This window comes from Caenorhabditis remanei, chromosome X, assembly GCF_010183535.1.
Source record: "Caenorhabditis remanei strain PX506 chromosome X, whole genome shotgun sequence".
NCBI classification, from domain to species: Eukaryota; Metazoa; Nematoda; class Chromadorea; order Rhabditida; family Rhabditidae; genus Caenorhabditis; species Caenorhabditis remanei.
Window position 1 is genome coordinate 6,247,182 of NC_071333.1, and position 19,404 is coordinate 6,266,585.

Below are 19,404 nucleotides of genomic sequence, written 5' to 3' on the forward strand. Positions count from 1 at the left end.
TAGGTAACTGTTTAATGTTCTATCTCTCAAAGATTTCTCTTTTTTTCCCTTGTTCTTCCATCTATTTTTCACTTTTCATGTATTTGTTCTGTCTAATTTTTTCCTAAAACGAATTTTATATGTACCGTTGATATCTCTGTCTCTTGTCTTTTTAATAACAAACACTTAACCTCATGTCTTGGAATTTCAGATATTGGCATCTCACGGGTTCCACGTCTTCTCACCTCTCCCAATCACGTCATCATGGTTCAGCTGCACCACAACCCGTATGACATTGTGAAAAGTGAGCCGCCATCCACACCCAAATCTTTGATCAAGAGTTCATGTAAGTCTTGGCCCAGTGGCAGGTACCTCTCGCAGTTTTTTCCTGCTCTCTCTCAGTGACTTTTCTTCCTTCTTTTTCTTCTTCTCAATTGACTTTCTATCTTTCTCATCCAATTCATTTTTCACCTTTCGGTGATGATTCGAAGGACCTTTATATCTCCTTTCTCTGATTTGGTCCTTTCGGAGTGTATTTGTATTATTACATACCCTTCCTTTGGACAAAGTGAAGAAATCTCACGTTTTCATAATTTGCTTAGCAAAATAGGCTGTTTTTGATAGGGGTAATAACATAGTGTTCCGTTTTTCTACCTGCCTTTTAAATGAAATTTTAAAACCTAAACTGAACTCCTCTGAATAATGTATTTCCTATTCCAACATATCGAGTTTTCTGTTTCAGACCTGGAAAACACACCAGAAATGGTGTTCGGTAGTTTCCCTCTTCACTCTGGGTTTTGTACTCAAGTGGTAGCCAGTACGGATCCCCTGAACAACAACAACCAACCCAAAACAAATCCCAATGGTCGAGCGTTAGCAGCCGACCGGAAACGACCGTATCCTTGTAACCTATGTGCTTCAAAATTTGGGTCAAAGATGGAATTAGAAGAACATCAGAATTCTCATACTGGGCAAAAACCATTCGAATGTGATGTAAGTAAACACCGGCTGAAATCAAAATTGATTTCAAAACATCAATCATATTCAGACATGCAATGCCAGGTTTAATCGGAGGTCAACGTTATGGAATCACAAACGAATACATTCAGATGCAAAACCATTCGTATGCACAGTTTGTCAGATGACGTTTAAATGGAAAAATAGTTTGAAGGTTAGTTTACTTTATGATACTCGACAATTATCATGTTTTCTAACATTTGCTCATCACAGAGTTTTGATTATTTGCTTTATATGCAATCATGTAAGTTTCAAACGTTGTGTTGTTTTAGTAAATGTCACACATGCACATGTCGTTAGTCTATATTCGTTGTAAATTAATTTTCTGGTTCAAAGTTTTTCGAAAGTTTTAAAAAGAATCAAAATTGTTTTTCAGTGTCACAAAGATATGCATCAAAGAAAAAATGAAGTGCCATCACACCTAGATAACGATCTTAGACAACTCACTTATGCTACAGCCGCTAAAAGAAAGTTACAATTAGAGCAAGAAGAAAATGGTGGTGCAGCAACATCAACAGCTAACTCAATTGCTTCCAATCCATTAATAACGACGACTTCTGGAAACAAGAAACGATCGAAGAATACCAAGAATAAGAACAACAACAATTCATTGGTAGCGTCACTGAGTCAAGTACATCTTGGAGCAAATGTACAACCACTGCAGGCCAGTGCCCTTGTACCTCCAAGTGATCATCAGATTGATTTGGATACGAGTTCAATGGATTCTTTGATTCAAAATCAGAATCACAGCTTGCTTATGCAACTTTATGGGTGAGTAAACAAGAAAATAAACGAATTTTCAGAAATAATGCTACGTATTCGACAATTTTCATACAAAGAAGAACTAATATATTTAAACATTTTTTGCAGTGGCCAATACGCAGATGACCGTCAGAACGGAGGAATGCTCGCAATCGATGACACCATGCTTTCAAACATCAGTGACTCGAAATCCGACTCTGGCTCTTCATCCGGAGCATCTTTGAGCATTCACCTTCCAATGCAAATCAACATGTTCAACTTCAGAAACCTTCAAGCACCGTCATTGGTAAGCTAGCACAATTTCCAAAGTTTTCACTCATTTATCAATGAATTTTCAGCCACCAGTGCACCAAATCGGCTCTCAACCATCTGTTTCATCAGGAATGGACTACACCAACCAACATGAATCACGATACATTGTTACCGGACCTGAATCCATGTTAGGACATCCAGTATATCACAATGGAGCAGCATTCGTATCGTCCGAGAAGAATGGACAATCCCACAATCAATTTGCCCTCGACAACTGCGTATTGCTCCCATCAGGAAGACACGACTACCAGCCATTCGACTACACTATGATCAACCAACACTATCCAATGGCAGATCAAGTTCATGACCAGACGATCGGAGTTAGTGCAGTTCAACAACATTATACCGAGGCACTTCATGCACATGGCAAGACCGTTCCACATGATCAGTGGTAAAATGTTCTACGAGCAAACTATTTAGTATTGTTCTCTAAATCAAATCCCTTTTCTCACCCGTCAGATGTCAGACATCACTTTTTCCTTTCTTTCTCCCCATCAACTTTACTTCCGTGCCCAGTTGTGACCAGTATTAATTCATCCAAACTCTTCGATCCCTTCTTCCTAAACATTACCCAAATTGGTGTCATCCTATAAGTGTATTCTTAAATTATCAAACATGTATCTTGCGTGCCTTATCGATGATCTTTTTTTTATTCTCTAACGCATCCTCTCTCAAGAACACACGCAGTGATCTCTGTGTAGTTCTTCGAAAAAAACATTCAGCTCAATATCAAAATAACTCTAGTTTAATTCTCACATCCCGTTTCTCCAGTTCACTATCCTGACTGCCTTTCAGTTTTTCCTTTCTCCAGTTTTATTTCTACTTATCTCTAAGTCATGTATTTCCATCATTCTCAGTACTTCAGATGTATTAAGTGTATTTCTACACTGATCTTTCATATTTGTTTGTACTATATTGTAGAAGCGTTTCACTCAAATTAAGTGTGTGCTCATATTAACATTGCCATGTTTTCTCTCTTTTCAAAAACTCATCATCCATCCCTTTCCATACCGAATCTTGTCTCTTTTCAAGTCTTTGTTTAATCTCATTTCCATCTCAATTTGATTTTTCCCGTTTTTCAACAAAACAATTAAATAATAAATTTATGTCATAAAATTATGTGTCCAATCGTTGGTAAAAGGAGCACAAAATGGAGAAAGTAAAGGAAATAAGGGAGACTAGTGAGAGAGGGAGGAGACACGCGGGTGCGTATTTTCGTTGCCATGGACACATTTTCCAAACGAGAAAGCCGTTGTCCGCCTTTCTTCTTACCACTTTATTCATGACAGCGAAATGAAGCTCAAGTATCTTTCTAGTATTATTCCAGCACAGGTAAGTGAAACGAGCGTTCAATTTGTTTTTGTTTAAGAATATATGTTTTTCAAGTAGAAATTCAAGTGAAAAAGTCAATTATTTATTTTCCTAATTTACCACATCAATTGTCATACGCCGACTCAATAATTTTTCAACAGTTTTAAAATGTTTTTTGAGTTTTTGTTCATGTTCTACCTTCAATGAACAAAAAAAACCATTCCGCGATATTCAATCTCAATAAGCAACAGATATTTCATAACATGACCGCGGCCTAGCTTCTGCGTTCTCTTCCCTCCCCACATTTACACGTGCGCTCTAATTCACACCACCCTTCTCTTGCTTCCTTTGTTTCTTTCTTAATTGATTTATTCATCTGGCAGGATGGTGAAGCAAAAATTACAAGCATTGTTTGCTCACCAAACGGAACCCGGACCGCAATCGCATGTGCTGATCGGTCTGTCGCTTTACTCGATGAAAATGGCAATCAAAAAGACAGATTCACCTGTAAACCTGTAGATTCTAAGGTTAGTCATGGTAGTGTAAAGCTCTTAGTTGTGTTATATTCAGTATGGAAAGAAATCGTTCAACGTCTTGTGCATGACATTTTCTCCTGATTCGTCACGCATCGCTATCGGTCAGAGTGACAATGTGCTGTTCATCTACAAAGTCGGAACCTCTTGGTGAGTCTCTTTTTTGAGTTGTAAAGTTACCTAAGATGTGGTCTGATTCACAATCAAAAGAGATAATTTGCAGGAACGAAAAGAAAGTGATTGTCAACAAATTTGTGCAACCATCGGCGGTGACTTGTTTGAGTTGGCCATTTGATGACAAAATATTGATAGGGCAATTAGATGGGAAAGTGAGTAATGCTACCATGAGCCCGGGAGTTACTAACATAGCAAAACAATTTTTTTTAATTTCAGGTCCGAATTGGTCTAATCAAAACCAACAAATGCAGCTCGTTATTCAAAACCGACGAAACAGTGGTTTCAATTCAAACACAGTAAGTTTGAAAGCACATTACACAGAAAAAGAGTTATTCATTTCAGTCCAAAGAAAACATCCTTTGTTTCGGCACATCAAGACGGATCGATCATCTTGTACAACTTCAGTAGCAGGACTCAGGTACGTCAGGTACTGGAAAACTAAATAAAAATAGAGAATTTTCAGTCAAAAATTTGCACTCTCCAAGTCCCTCCATATAACTTGGTCTTCACTAATCATGGCCTTGTCGTTGCAACTGCTGACAGAAGAGTTTTGTCCTACACCGAAAACGGAGTGGTTCAACAACAATTCGATTACAATGACCAAGTGGAAAAGGAATTCTCGTCAATTTCATGTGATCCGACTGCCCAGAATGTTGTTGTTGCAAGTTATGATAGACTCCGATTGTTTTCATGGTCTGCTCGACGTGGTGCGTGGGACGAAGGAGCTCCGCTGGAAATCCAAAACGCGTATTCAATTGATGCTCTTGGTTGGAAAATGGATGGCAGCACTATCTATGCTGTAAGTACATTCAAAGTTTTGGTTTTTTATATAACCATCTTCAGGGAACTGTCTGTGGTGCTGTCTTTTCTGTGGATTGTTGCTTGCGTCGTGGAATGCTAAAAAGCCGATTCGAAACTACCTACGTGGCTCCTTCTCACGTTATAGTTCGAGATGTTGTAAGCGAAACCAGAACAAATTTAATCTCCAATAGAGGATTGGCAATTGATGAGCTGAAAATAATGGGAAAAGATAGATTCGTCATTGGATACACTTCCTCGACTATCATCATAGCAGACACAGAATCTCAGCAGTTCTCAGAGCTAGAGTGGCAGAGTGGTGGTCATGAAAAGTTCTATTTTGACTTCAACAACTGTTGTCTTATTGTCAATGCTGGAGAAGTGACAGTTGTCGAATATGGAGTTGATGGATCGTTGGGATGGGTGAGAACTGAGCTCACTAGTCCTCATTTACTTAGTGTTCAAATCAGTGGATCAGATGTTGAAGACCACAAGAAAGTGAAGAAGTTGGCCTATCTGGTGGACCCTACTACTATTTCTATCAGTGAGTTGTTGTCTATTTAGATACAATGTAAATGCCAAAGTTTCAGTCAACCTCATTAACAGCCAACAAGAAAGTTTCATCAATCATCCTGGACCAATCGACTGGATTGAGCTCAATGAGCCAGCTACTAAGCTTCTCTACCGAGATAAACGATCTAAAGTGACATTGGTAGATATTGATTCTGATCAACGGACGGTTCTTCTCTCTTTCTGCACTTATGTCCAATGGGTGCCAATGAGCGATGTTATCGTGGCACAGAGTGGTGACAATTTGTCAGTTTGGTATAATCCAGATCTCCCGGAACAAGTCACCAATATGAAAATTAAAGGAGAAATTGAAGCGGTATTAAGAGATGCAGACAGAACGGAAGTCATTGTACAGGTAATCTGGTTTCGAAAGATTTCTAATAACGTTATTGTCTTAGGAACCTACTGCAAAAGTCGCATATGAATTGGACAACACCCAGATTGAATTTGGTGCAGCATTGGAGAAGAAAGACTTTGATAGAGCAGTTGCATTCCTGGAATCTAATACAGTTGGTTCGGATTCCTATTCCATGTGGACAAGGGTGGCAGAAATGGCTTTGGAGCATGGAAATTTGTTTGTGGCTCAGAGGTGTTATGCAGCAATCAACAATGTTGCAAAAGTAAAAAAATTACATGTGAGGTTCATACTTCATTGTCATTGTAATCGCTTATACTTTTTAGGATATTCTCGAAATTGCGGACGAAGCAGCAATAACTATCGGTGGAGATGGAACACATTTCTACAAAGTTCGTGCTATGTTGGCTATCATGGGAAGACGATTCAAAGAAGCGGAACGTATCTTCCTGGAACAGAATGACACCGAATCAGCCATTGGGATGTATACCTCACTACACAAATGGGATGAAGCATTGGAATTGGCAAGAGTGATCAACTATCCAGAGTACGAGCAACTGAAGACCAGTTATCTCCGTGCTCTTAGTGAGACCGGACAAGACTCCAAAGCAGCGGAGGTAATTAAATCAGGGAGGCTTCAAATAACCTTAAATTCTTATTTTTAGCTCAAAGTATCCGATGGCGACACAATGGCTGCTATACAGTTGTATATGAAAGCCAACAAACCTCTTTCGGCACTATCTGCTGTCAACAGCGACAGTATTCTTTCCCAAGATGAAGGCGTGCTCCGACAAATAGCGGAGTCGTTGGTCAAATCACAGTTGTATGATAAAGCTGGAGATGTGTATGAGAAACTGAAAGATTTTGACAAGGCTATTGAATATTATAAGAAGGGTGATGCATTTGGAAAAGCAATTCAGGTACAGAAAACTGTTACTAAAACATTATGGTTAATAAATACGATGTTTTTAGTTGGCAAGATTTGCCTATCCGGAAAAAGTGGTTGATTTGGAGCAAGAATGGGGCCTCCATTTAGAATATATCGGGCAGTATGATGCAGCTGTCAACCATTTCGTTGGTGAGAACATCTACAATTTTTTTCTTTTCGAACTATAACATTTCAGAAGCAAATGACCTCAAAAAAGCAGTTGAAGCGGCGATACGTGCCAAAGAGTGGCCGAAAGCGTTATCGGTATTACTAACGTTTTTTGAATCGACCCTCATCATCCAATTATTTCAGATTGTGGAAAATATACAAGATCAAAAAATACGCACTGGTTACTATGGAGAAATCGCGGACCACTATTCGAGCAAAGGAGAATTCGAGGTATTTTCAAATATTTCTGACATAAAATAGCTGTTACTTTCAGAGAGCTGAACGCTTATTTGTGGAGGCTGGCCTGTTCAATGACGCGATTCTGATGTATGGAAAAAATAGCAAATGGATTGATGCATTCCGTCTGTCGGAAGAGTTTCATGGAAAAGAAGCGACAATTTCATCATATCTTGCAAAAGCTGAAGATTTGGACGAGCACGGAAGATTTGCAGAGGCTGAACAGCTGTATATCACTATAGGAATGCCACACAAAGCAGTTCAAATGTATGATCGGGTTGGAAGAGATGAAGATGTACTCAGACTAGTGGAGAGATATCATGGGGATCATTTGCAGGTAAAAAATTTAAACTGTGACGTTGTACCTAATGAATTTATAAATCAGGAAACAAGAAAACGTTTTGCTACTCAATATGAAGAACGCGGCGATTTGAGAGCTGCGGAAGAGGAATTCTTAAAGGCAGGCGACTTCCGAGCGGCTATAAACATGTATAAAGAGAACGAAATGTGGTCGGATGCCTACCGAATTGCGAAAAATGAAGGAGGAGAAAACATGGAGAAACAGGTAAGCAATTACCATGAAAAATAATTTCAAATGATCCTTCTTTACCATATTCAGGTTCTGTTCATGTGGGCTAAAAGTATTGGTGGTGACGCAGCTGTGAAGCTATTGAATAAACATGGCATGTTAATGGAAGGAATCGATTTTGCCTGTGAATCTGGAGCTTATGATTTGGCGTTTGATCTCTCAAGAATTGGAGCAAAAGAACAAATGCCAGCTGTACATGTTAGATTGGCGTCTCAATTGGAAGAGGAAGGACGGCTTGAAGATGCGTCGAAACACTATGTGGAGGGTAACAAGCCAGAACTAGCCGTCGAAATGTTCATTCGGGACAATGACTGGGCGGCTGCTGAGAGGATTGCAAAAGAACACTGTACCAATCTTTTACCCGAAGTCTACACCGGTCAAGCTCGCCGTGCAATTGAAGAAGGTGATCATCTACGAGCGGAGACGTTCCTCTTGAGAGCCAACAAACCAGATATTATCCTGAGGTACTATTTCAACTTCTAGCTCACTTTAAACGTTTATTATCTTGTGTTCAGATACTTTGTGGAAAATGGAATGTGGCCGGATGCTCTCCGAATTGCCCAACACTACCTTCCCCATCAAGCAGCACTTATTCAAGAAGAGTATGAAAAGTCCGAACTGAGAAATGGAGCTCGTGGTGTCGACTCTTTCATTGCTCAAGCTAAAGAATGGGAACAACAGGGTGACTGGAGGAAAGCGGTGTCTGCGTTGCTCAGGATTAACCGAGATTCCACAGATAATGCCGCTTTGATTAAACAGAGTGTAGAAAAAGCTGCCGATTTGGTGATGAAGTTTCTTATGGGAGAGGATGAGGTACGCCAGACATTCTATTTGAGTGAGTTTTAATTGTATTGTTATTCAGTACGTTGGAAGTGTGCTCGGAGCCCTGGATGAGTCAAACTGCCACGAAAAAGCAGCTGAGCTGTTGTTGCTGTTTGGTCAAACAAGACAGGCAATTACAGCTCTCTGTCGTGCCAAGCAATGGGGAAAAGCAAAACAGGTAAGATGACAAAGAATAATAATTATTATAACATTTTCACAAACGCAGGTTGCGGAAGAGTATCTACCTGAGATGATTTCTGAAATAGAGAGAAACTACAAGGAAAGTCTGAAGACTGAAGGAAGGCTAGGTGAGCTCATCGATGTAGATGTCGTCACTGCAATTGAGATGATGATTGAACACGACCAGTGGGATAAGGCGCTGGATACCGCTAAAGCTCAAAATGTTAGTTTTATATACCTGAACTGAACATCATCTGTGATATATTCAGTACCGCCCACTTCTGGACAAGTATCTCGCTCAATATGCGGCCATCCTTTTGCACCGAAGCGATTTTTCGAAAGTTCTTTCTATTCTTGAGAGATACGGAGCTTCTGGAAACCCTGCTAATTTTTCAATTTACAAACATTTGATGGAAGAAACAATGGCGAAGCAACGATTCGAATACAGTGAGGTTGCTCGACTCCGCAATGTTCACTTGGATGCGTTCATCGCCTTGAAAAAAGAGAACTCCGAGCATCTTAACGAGTTCAAAAGGTCATTATGGGCCCTGCACTTGATTGCAATGCGTACTGCGCTGGAAGAGTTAGGAAATGGAATCCCAGAAGTACAAAAGTTATGCATGAAGCAATCACTATCTTTGTTGAGATATACTGACATTCTCCCGCCAGATCGTATATTCTATGAAGCTGGCGCTGCTGCAAAAGATGTTGGTCAAGGATATGAATCTCTTGGTTTCCTGCTGTTGAATCATTATTTGGATTTGGTTGATGCAATTGAAGAGGGAAATGGTGAACTTGTGGATTATAGTCCATTTGAGAACAGTGATATTCCAACAGAAGTTTCACTTCCTACACGACAATGGCTGGAGGTACGTTATCACAAAAACAATTTAGAATATTTTCTGTGACCATTATGACTACTGCAATGACGAAAATCCAATTCATGTTTTTTCAGAGTTCCAAACACGAAGATATCAAGGAATGGGTTCTGGCGGCCTCAGTAGACGATGCACATGTCAAAGAGCTTGTCTATGATAGCCGAGGAGTATTTGAAGCTTCACTAACCGATAGATCAGGAGACACCTCCGACCCTTGTCTAGTGACTGGTTACCCTGTCATTGATAGCACAGTTCATATTGGAAGTATGGTTGCCGAGAAAGACAATTTGAACAAGTACGTCGTTAGATTTTTGATCACTTGTCAATTGATACAGTACACCCCAACAAACTTTGTTATTCTTTTCCTCTTACAGGTTCCTCGTCGTTATCAAATCTCATCAAACGGAGAACTTATTGAATGTGCAAAATTTTGTGGCGCGATGGGCTGGATCACCGCTGGCTATCTCGTTGTGAACATAACTTATTGGTTGTGAGAAAAACATTTATTTTGGTCTTGAAACTCAAAACATAAATATATAATCAATGTCTCAGACTGTTAACTAGGTTTGTAAACTTGATGCCTCTTCTCCTCAAGGCATTCAAGAAGGTGCGTTGCAATGCTTGCTCGATTCTTTCTATCACTGAACAGTTCTCCAGCTGGACTCTTTCGAGTTGAGGCAGTGAGAGTAGATGACTGAAAACTAAAATATGCACACTTTCTGTGATAGAGATGTATTACTCGTAAAATATCTGCACTTGCTCTTGTGTTGTGAACAAAAATCCATTGAACGAAATTCTTTGAATGTTTGGATGATATTCGATGAATTTCATGATAAGATGGGGAATGTCAGACGATGAGAGGCGCACTTTGAACTGGAACAAAGATGATATATTAGTGGCGTAGACAAAATTATCAAATTTTGAAAAGTTGTTTCAAGTTTACCTTGGCCTTGACACATTTAGTCATGAAGATTTCATTATCAACAATATGTTGAAGTACTTTTGACACTGTTTCCTGTTTGCAGACAATCGTGAGATTAATCAAGTTTCGTAGTGTACTTTGGGGAATAACTTCGTTTCGGGATGCACAACCTTGAGAAATTGAAAAAAAAACTTGATGTGTAATATTTATCGAGTCATCTTACCTCTGCTTGTGACACTGGATGGTTCCCAGCCAACTAGTTCCAGACTGTTGAGAGATTTAAAATATGTTAACCCCATCATCATGTCCTTCCCCATCCATTTCTTCTCTTCGGTTTGGATCATCACAAACTTTTGAATTTTTGGAAGAGATTTACCTAGCTGAAATTTCATATATCGTTTCATGAATTTTGCCCGTCATCTCACTTTTATCATATCACCCAAAGTGAATAGACATGGTAGGTCAGCAAGCACTATTTTACGAAGATTCGGCAGAAATTCCATAAAATTGATCATCTGAAAAAAAAGATAAGAAACGAAAACAGTCCAAAAATGGGTTTGTCGTTTTGTAATGATGGAAAGTGATTTATTACCTTGATTGGATTCAAATTGGTGCCATATTTCTTCTTCTCATTTTCCCCATTAACATTTCGAATTCCGACGTGACAACGATAGTTGTAGTACCGGTAATCGAAAGTTTGTGACTTTCTTAGTACATAGTTCCCAACATCGTAATTTTTACTTGACGTCTGTAAGAAACACTTTGAAACAGAAGAAGACAAATTGAAAAAAAAAAGGTAGAGAGAAAGTTGAAAAAATTTTGAAGAGATTCAATGACAGATAAGATCGCATTTCAGACGGAAAAAAGTCATTTTTGTTCGAAATGACAAATCAGTTTCAGTGTGTAATAAGTTTCAAATTGTCAAAACGATAAACTATCGACATACCGCTCGGAAACACATACAGTCTGCGTAATTACATTCTTCCAAAATCTGAGTAATCAATTCATTTGGTAGGTTATCCATGTTTGTTCAATTTGATGGAACGTCTGAAACAGTCATAAAGATTTGTTGAGATACGGTTAAGTAATATGAAAGCAAGCAAAAACAAAACACAAACACGACATTGAATAATAACAACAAAAAAAGACGATAGATGGAGCGATTGATGAAATGAGAAATTCATCTGTTTTCAAAGATATAGACGCAGAAATCTAAAGAAAACTGCTCACGAAAGCATGTGGGAAACGAGGAAATTGAAACCTTCTTATTTTTTGTGGGGGTTTGAATGTTATGTGGTTGAAAGAAATTATACCCGCTTTCTGAGTGAGTTGGTGTGGGGAAGAGTAGGTTTATTGACAAGCAGTTGATAGACATATGAACGGAAGGAACAAAGCAAACACAATAAGAAAATTGATCTTTTGATAATACTACTTGGGTGAGAGAGGTCAGATATGATAGTTGTAGGTTTGTTTGATAATTTTCACGTTATGCAAATTGAAGAGCATTTCTCGACTTTGGATAAATAAATAAATAAACTTATGCATGAAAAAAGTTTCACTTTATAAATTAAAAAAGGACAAAAAAAATGTGAAAACGGAACTGAAACCACTATTGGAAACGAACAAAAGGAACAAAAAACGTCTCAAGAAATTGAATTCTTCCAGTACACATTCGCCAAACAAATACGTATTGAATGTTCTCACAGAGTGTGAAAGATTACTGAGAATAAGAAGCAATGCAAAAACGAAGCAGTTAAAACAATGTCAAAGCGAGGTTGTCTGAAAGTGAAAACGATTCTGGTCAGTCACTCACCTTGAGAAGGAAGATTAAGCCGCCGCAAGGTAACAGATATCGAAGAATAGTTCACATGTCGGCAGATGTCTCTTGGTTTGAATGTTTCAGCTGGAATATCAGATAATTAATAATTTTTTTAAATATCCAATCATATATGGCAAAATCGTTGTTAAAAAATAAAGTGAATATCTCAAAAAATACTTGCAATCTTGACTGTATTTAGTTGCTAACTTACTGTATTGCACTTCTCATGATATTCTTGGAAGTGTTACAAAATTATATTTTTCATGATAACTTTCATAACATACTTTATTTGATTGTAATAGTTATCGCTCATTCACGTAGCTCGTTATTACAGAAAACGTTTTTGTTGCTGTACTTTCAATTTTTCACTTTTCTCTATCATTAAAGAAACCAACACCGTCACAATTTTTCTCGTTCTCTGGGATTGGTTGTCTCTTGTCCATCCTTCAAAGTCATAATTGCTACAGTAACCAGTTAAATCGAAAATCGAAAAATGGGCGTACAAATGGGCTACTATAAAACGTGCCGAACTATCACTTTCTTTATTTTTCTATCTCTGATCGAATGATTGATTGTCCGGCAAAAAACATCGTTTTTTTCGAGATGAATAAGGAGTCGGATAGATGCGAAACAAAAACGTTTCCCTTTTCACTTGTGTACTTTTCGTCATCGTTTTTCTTTGATAAGACCTCCTCGCCGTATTGTGATTTGATCTATTAGGGATCCATAACAGTGCCTATAATAGTATGCTGGACCAGGCGGGAAGATCTATCACTTTTCCCTATCCTCCCTTTTTTACCATGATGAACAGACACGATGGACGTCAGCTTCTTCGTCTTTTTGCCTCTTCGCCTTCTACAGAAAAGCCATTCATATCAGACACTCACTTCTGGAGAGACCAGTTCTTTTCTTTGTGTCTCTCTATCTCTAGCTCTATGCATTGATCGTTTTTTCTACTCCTCTAATACCTCATGTTGACATTCAGAGACAGTGTCCCTTTGAGGACCACCACGATTCAAACGCTGAAAAACTGTCAGATTTCTACCGTAATCCTACTCAGAAATGGTTTCATCAATAACAATGATTCAAGAGAAAGAGTATGAAGTGAAAGGAATCATCGGTTAAAGTATATTTTGAACTGAAGTTCGTCCGCATCCCTTTTTTCGTCTTCTTTTCATTTCATTTCACCAAGACACAATCATACGCACATACACTCACACACATACACTCTAACAACGTAAATTCCCCATTATCGGTCAACCCTTCTGATATCAGAGAGAAAAGAATCGAAAAACAGATTGAAATGGTTTATTGTCCATCTTCCTTCTCTCATAAAGTTTTCTTACTTCCTTACAATTTTCATTTTTCTTTCTTTTTATACTAACAAAAGCCCCTATTTTCTATTTTTAACTTCCTTATTTCTAAATCTGTCTCGATGTCAATGTCAAACCCAAAAAAAGAAAGAGATAAGAAAGATTGACTAAGCCATGATATATCCCTTATCAGCTGATTATCCATCCCCCTTTTCTTATCATTTGACATGATCGTATTGAAACTCGTTTCTCTTCATTGTGTTAATCCAACAATGTTTATTATTCAATCTTTAAAAACGCTGAGTTCAGTATGGACAAGAAGTATATGAATTGTACGAGATGCGAACTTTGCGGAACAGCTGACGTCATCTATGGATCGCCATTCATGGAGTACTCGATCCTCTTCCGCTTACTGACCGCTCCCTTGGCAACAATGGGAATGGGTTTACTGTCAGCAACAATTGTCAAAACAAAAGGCATTCATATCAACACAAAAGTCATTCTACTTGTTTTGTGTATCTCCACAATTGTTTGTAATACGGGTAAGTGGCTGCACTTATTGAAAAGTTCTTAAAAACCAACGTTTTTCCAGGTATAACAGTCGATTGTTTATACAAATTCTTCATATCCAATGTTATGCCAAATTATATGCAATGTGATTTTCAAGTTTTCAGCCCACAATATGGATTAGGTATTTTCTGTAATCCATTTCTTACAAAATGTGTATACTTAGATTTTAGTTATTCGACATATCGAGATTCTTGGTACCACGTATTTGTCCACTTCTGCAATTGCCCTGGCTATTGAACGAACTGTGGCTACAATTTTCTATCGCAATTACTCTTCAAAGCCTACACTTGGATCAATTCTTGTTGTTGTTCAGGTATCAAATTAAAATGAAAACAAAAGAGAGAGAGGAACTATTTGATGGGCTGAGGAAAAAGAGAATAGAATTGGGTAGTTGAATCATGATAAGATGGTTTTTTGAACATCACGTTCACTTCTCTTTTTTCTTTTCTTCATATCTTCTCAGCGGTCAACCATCTCTGATCACCTCTTTCTAAGAATAGATAAGACGAATTGTAATGGGATTTTTGAGAAAATTGATGAGTAGGATAATTGGTTTTCGAGAATCACTGATTACGGTTTTCTTAACATTTCAGATCTTGATCAGCTTCATCCCATTATGGAATATCAGACTGCCAAAGCAAATGTATCCATATTCTCCACCAGAGGTAAGAGATTAAAAAACCAATGTCCGTCTGCCCTCTTTTCACCATTTCTCTCGGGTCCTTCTCTTCACACACACACACACACACACACACATAGCCTAGAGGGTCCCTTCCCCCCTTTCCTCTATATATTCCCCCCGTACTCTTCTTCAAAACAGCAGCTGCGTAGTCCAGTGGTAGTGGTGCGGTACTTCGGTCCTCGTACTCTCTGGTTCGACTCCGCCGCAGTGGAGATGTTGTGCCTCGGCCCTAACCTCTCTCCTCTGTGCTGTTAAAACTGGTGAGCGTGGGCACCATAAATCCCAAGTAGGTGTGCTTCGGCCCCATCAAAACGGATTATCCGTTTTGCATTTTTAGCTATTTTATTTTCCGAAAACCAGTAATTGCAGCTCCATGACTACAAACTCTACCATTTTATCTCTATGTGGCAAACCCTTGTTAACGTTCTTGCGTTCTTCATTTTCATGATTCTCTGGATAATCAACTACTATCGAAAGGTAATAATAATCAGACGACCACACCCATCATTATTTTTCTAGAAGATCATCGGGAACAGTCATCTTCAAGTCGTCCTGGCTAGGTACAACTTGCATGAAAACATGTCAACGACTCGTCTAATGGTATGAGAAACAAAAAAGCCGACATTCGGGGGAACACCTTTAATTTCTGATCTTTATCTTGTGGGATACATTACGTATCTCTTATCTTTTAAAACGCGCCATAGGAAACCTATTGTAATATTTTCGGTATGTCGGGATAAGATTGATAACCTCTCGAAGCTAATCATCAGATATTTATTTTTTTCAAAAAAACTAATAGGTCAATGTTCAGGCGCCGATCATCGTTGTCATCGCTATGATAGTGTTCGCGGCTGAATTGGTTGGTCATATTCGAGAATGTTTAAAATTGTATTAAACATTTTTCAGAGTCTTCTCCTTGTAACACCACAATATGATAGGAATACTGTAGTGACACATCAAGTTTTAGACGAAGTTATCGAATACTCATTTTACCCAGAACTACAGGTATCCTTCAAAAGAAAATCCAATCTGACATAGAGTTTAAATTTTAGTTGACACTCATCCCAATCTTGTTCATCGCCTTGATTTTGATATTGGTCATCGTCTCCAAGAAAATTCGAGAAAACTTCCTTCTCGTGTCCAATCTATCCATCTGTTTTCCAGTCAAAGTTCACAACACGGATTCAAGATCTTCAAGCGAGTCATCAAGCTCTGAAGGCTCATCGGAGAGAATTCACTGGAATAGAAAAATTGACGGCCTCTCGATAACCCCACAAACACCTGATTTCTGAGCAATATCTCCTTTGATATATTTTGATCTTGCATGTGGTTGATTTTACAGTACTTTCCGTTTCATCCACATCATTTTTTTTCTCTAGTTCTCCCAAAAATGAATCACAACTAGTCATTTGCAGTAGCGAAATAAAAAGTAATAGGTGGAAATCTAATTTCACTTGGAATGTATGTATGACCCATTACCGTAACCTTATCATCAATTGTCGGTTTTGTTTTTTTGCAACATCAGTTTTTCTTATCGATCTCGATGGCCTAATAAAAACGTTTGATTGAAAATAATGTGAAACGTTGTATTGGTTACGATAGAAACCCCATTCAAATGCGTTGATTAATGGGAGGACTTAATGAAGTTGACAGCGATGGATCAGAAACCGCTGACTACAGTAATACCAAGTGTGGAATGCTTTCCTTGTGAAGATTGTTAGAAGAAATGTGATTAAACATACTATGTGACTAGAGTCAAACCAATGAGAACAAAAATTCATGAAGACACATCAAAAAAATTGATGATAGCTAATTATACCCCAAGCATTATCAATTTTCTTCCAGAACTTTGAATTTCTGTGTCTGAATCACCAGAAGAAGGTCTAAACCTCAATTTTGAATACTTTAGTACTTCGCACATACTAATTTTGTCTACGCTTTGAAGCAGGAAGTATGAGTAAATATCACTACTCTTCAAACCTACTAATTATAATAATTCCAACTTGCATTTCCCTTGGTTACCATGTTATGTGAAGCTTTTGCATATTAGTAGTCCGCTTTTTCACTTCACAATCCAATCCAATTCCATCATAAGATCATGTCTCAAAAGTCACTATAAATCAGCGTGTCTAGTCAATTCCAATTTCAAATAAAAGGTTCCGTAAGTGTAGGGCGAGTTTTTTGTTAGGAGTGAAAGTGGGGATGCCCTTCAGTTTTTTTATTTCTTAATCGAGTTAGGACTTCAGATGCTTCAAACTCGGAGAGATCTAGGTCACGAGAGTAAAGTTTGCTGCAAAGATCACAAGTAATGCACTTTTTTGTTAAAGAAAGCTGTTTTGTTCACAACTGTACTTTCAAAATTTTCTATTTATGATTCTGATGTAGTGTCGTTATTATGTTAGTATTTTCTCATGAAAAAATTTGAAATTCAATTGAAGTAGAACGTCGGGTAATAGTGAAAACGCATCTTCTGAAAATTTAATTGTGGGAACTTTCTCTTTTCTTATACGAGACATCACAATCTAATAAAGTTTTTTGTCTGTGTTCCACTCGATATTTGTTGTGAACTCGGATTTTTCAAGACTTGTGTAGAAGGTTAAATTTCAGTCCTATTCTGTTTTCAAATTGACTACAGTAGTAATATAATTTATGTATAATAGTTTGCTATTAACATCGATTGGTATCATATCCATTATTATGGTTCCAGCTAGTTAACCGAGCAATTTTCCATTTCCCCCATACGTGACTTTCCGGAACAAAAATTGCCCCATATTCGATAAACGACTCGGCCGGGACCTCTTTCCATCTTTATGAATATCTGAACACAACTATCACACACTTATTAGCCACTCAGCACAACTCCACTGCCACAGGGTATATGTGTGCAATCAAGAGCACAACGCGAGGGCGTTGATACATCATCAATGGTGGTTGAGAATAGCATCAAAGTTTCTTAAAATAACCCTGTGTGAGAAACCTTGAATTGAAAATAAACTTCCCCCGAAAACACTTCGGAGTCTCAGAGAAATAGGTAAGCAAGTCGGAGATTGCGTGTCAAATTTTTTCGACAGGAAGAAAAGGGAGATCTTCTTTTCTCTTCAGTCGTCCTTCTAAGTACTACGACCCCCGCATCAGCTTCGTTTTTTTCTGAAAGCCATAGCCACTTGAACTCACTAAAGAAGTTTTGCAAATCAGCAGAGCTATGACTACTCATGTCAAAATCACACATTAGCAAGACACGTACCATTGTTCTTGTTCTCTCAGTGTTCCTTACTCCGACACCCACCTCCTTATATTTTCTTTGATCACCCCCTGCTGGTCTTCCGGTCCCAAATAATTCATTCTTCTCCGTTCTTCTATTTTGTCTATTCTCTCTCACTCTTCTCACATATGTTCTGTTTCTATAAGCTTTCGTGTTCTCATTGGTATATTACTTATTTACGGATGTATTCAACCCTTTTTTCTCTTTTTTTGTTCCTTCTATGTGTACGGCTTCCCATTGTCATTTTCAGTATGCCAAGGGTTCCTCATCTGCAAACAAGGAAACTTGAAAAAAAAGGAAGAAGCTGATTCTTCCGTTTTTTTCGCCTTTTCCTTACCACCACTACTGGAAGAGGGACTAAGGACTTATCTTCTATCCCAAACCAAAACTCGGAGAAAGTCACGTAACGTTAAAATAACCAGAAGGAAGAAAAAGTTGGCGGTTTTCCTCTTTTTCTCTCGCTTTTTAAGGAAATTGAAAATAATTGTCACCATCAGTAAAAAGTGTTATAATTGAAAGCATAGTGCGTGCTTCTTCTCGTTCTATTTCTGAACATTCAAAAGGAAGAACACATGGAACATATATTCGGATGTTTTCAGACCTTGTTATCCTCTTTTTGTTTCTCATTTCAATGTTCTGTTTCTGTTCTTCATTCCGTTCCCCGAATGGTAGTTTCTAGGTATAACCTGGCATTAATTGGATCCATATATGTCGGAAAGTGTCTTAAGTTTCTCGTAAACAAGTAGGTTTTTTTGTACATTTTCCGATAAACGACTTTACGATCATTTTAAGCAATCTGAGCTTGATTAAATTTTCAGAACTAGTAATTTCTTGAGACACATTACTTTTATGAGTTTTCAGTAACTTTTAATCAAAATCAGTTATGTTTCAATAAGATCAACCAGATTGGTTATTTCTGAAAGTGTTATTCTCAAGTGTGACCGCTGGTATTTCAGTCTGACTGGGAAAGTAAGTTCATTACGCTTCTTTTGCATTCCTTATCATTTAGGATGACACAAATAAAACCTTAATGAGCTTATTGTAAATGATGCTCCTTCTTCAAATGTCTTACACCCCGGAACTCTTTGATTCATGATTCAGAATTCAATATTCAAACATCTTGTCAAGAATTATAGGATTATTATCTATTTTTTTGTTGCATCTTTTCAGTACTTTCACAAAATTAATGTAATCAATTTAAAGTGTCTGACAATAAGAAC

At 38.0% G+C, this 19,404-nt stretch overlaps 4 protein-coding genes across 4 annotated transcripts; 3 read left to right on the forward strand and 1 right to left on the reverse strand.

Annotated features, from left to right (window-relative positions):
• Positions 1-243: 243 nt before the first annotated feature.
• GCK72_023186 (uncharacterized protein) lies at positions 244-2,465 on the forward strand (the record flags this gene model as incomplete). Its single annotated transcript, XM_003103277.2, has 6 exons — positions 244-325; positions 722-972; positions 1,028-1,150; positions 1,373-1,767; positions 1,867-2,044; positions 2,097-2,465. 6 exons carry the CDS (start codon positions 244-246, stop codon positions 2,463-2,465), a joined length of 1,398 nt encoding a protein of 465 aa, XP_003103325.1.
• An 898-nt stretch (positions 2,466-3,363) lies between these two features.
• GCK72_023187 (uncharacterized protein) lies at positions 3,364-10,090 on the forward strand (the record flags this gene model as incomplete). Its single annotated transcript, XM_053735278.1, has 24 exons — positions 3,364-3,402; positions 3,765-3,908; positions 3,952-4,064; positions 4,138-4,243; positions 4,308-4,387; positions 4,434-4,509; positions 4,555-4,890; positions 4,935-5,433; positions 5,480-5,814; positions 5,858-6,094; positions 6,141-6,431; positions 6,480-6,734; positions 6,787-6,892; positions 6,939-7,006; positions 7,055-7,141; positions 7,185-7,484; positions 7,533-7,712; positions 7,767-8,200; positions 8,252-8,549; positions 8,599-8,736; positions 8,785-8,961; positions 9,008-9,607; positions 9,694-9,911; positions 9,991-10,090. 24 exons carry the CDS (start codon positions 3,364-3,366, stop codon positions 10,088-10,090), a joined length of 5,217 nt encoding a protein of 1,738 aa, XP_053578844.1.
• Positions 10,091-10,172: 82 nt separating this feature from the next.
• On the reverse strand, positions 10,173-11,562 carry GCK72_023188 (uncharacterized protein; the record flags this gene model as incomplete). The annotated part of the gene is made up of 6 exons (XM_053735279.1): positions 10,173-10,310; positions 10,560-10,708; positions 10,762-10,918; positions 10,964-11,053; positions 11,131-11,286; positions 11,485-11,562. The coding sequence occupies 6 exons, from the start codon at positions 11,560-11,562 to the stop codon at positions 10,173-10,175; spliced, it is 768 nt and encodes a 255-aa protein (XP_053578845.1).
• A 2,418-nt stretch (positions 11,563-13,980) lies between these two features.
• On the forward strand, positions 13,981-16,214 carry GCK72_023189 (uncharacterized protein; the record flags this gene model as incomplete). The annotated part of the gene is made up of 9 exons (XM_003103263.2): positions 13,981-14,212; positions 14,263-14,361; positions 14,411-14,553; positions 14,834-14,905; positions 15,292-15,399; positions 15,442-15,522; positions 15,734-15,781; positions 15,829-15,927; positions 15,975-16,214. The coding sequence occupies 9 exons, from the start codon at positions 13,981-13,983 to the stop codon at positions 16,212-16,214; spliced, it is 1,122 nt and encodes a 373-aa protein (XP_003103311.2).
• Between the last annotated feature and the right edge of the window lie 3,190 nt (positions 16,215-19,404).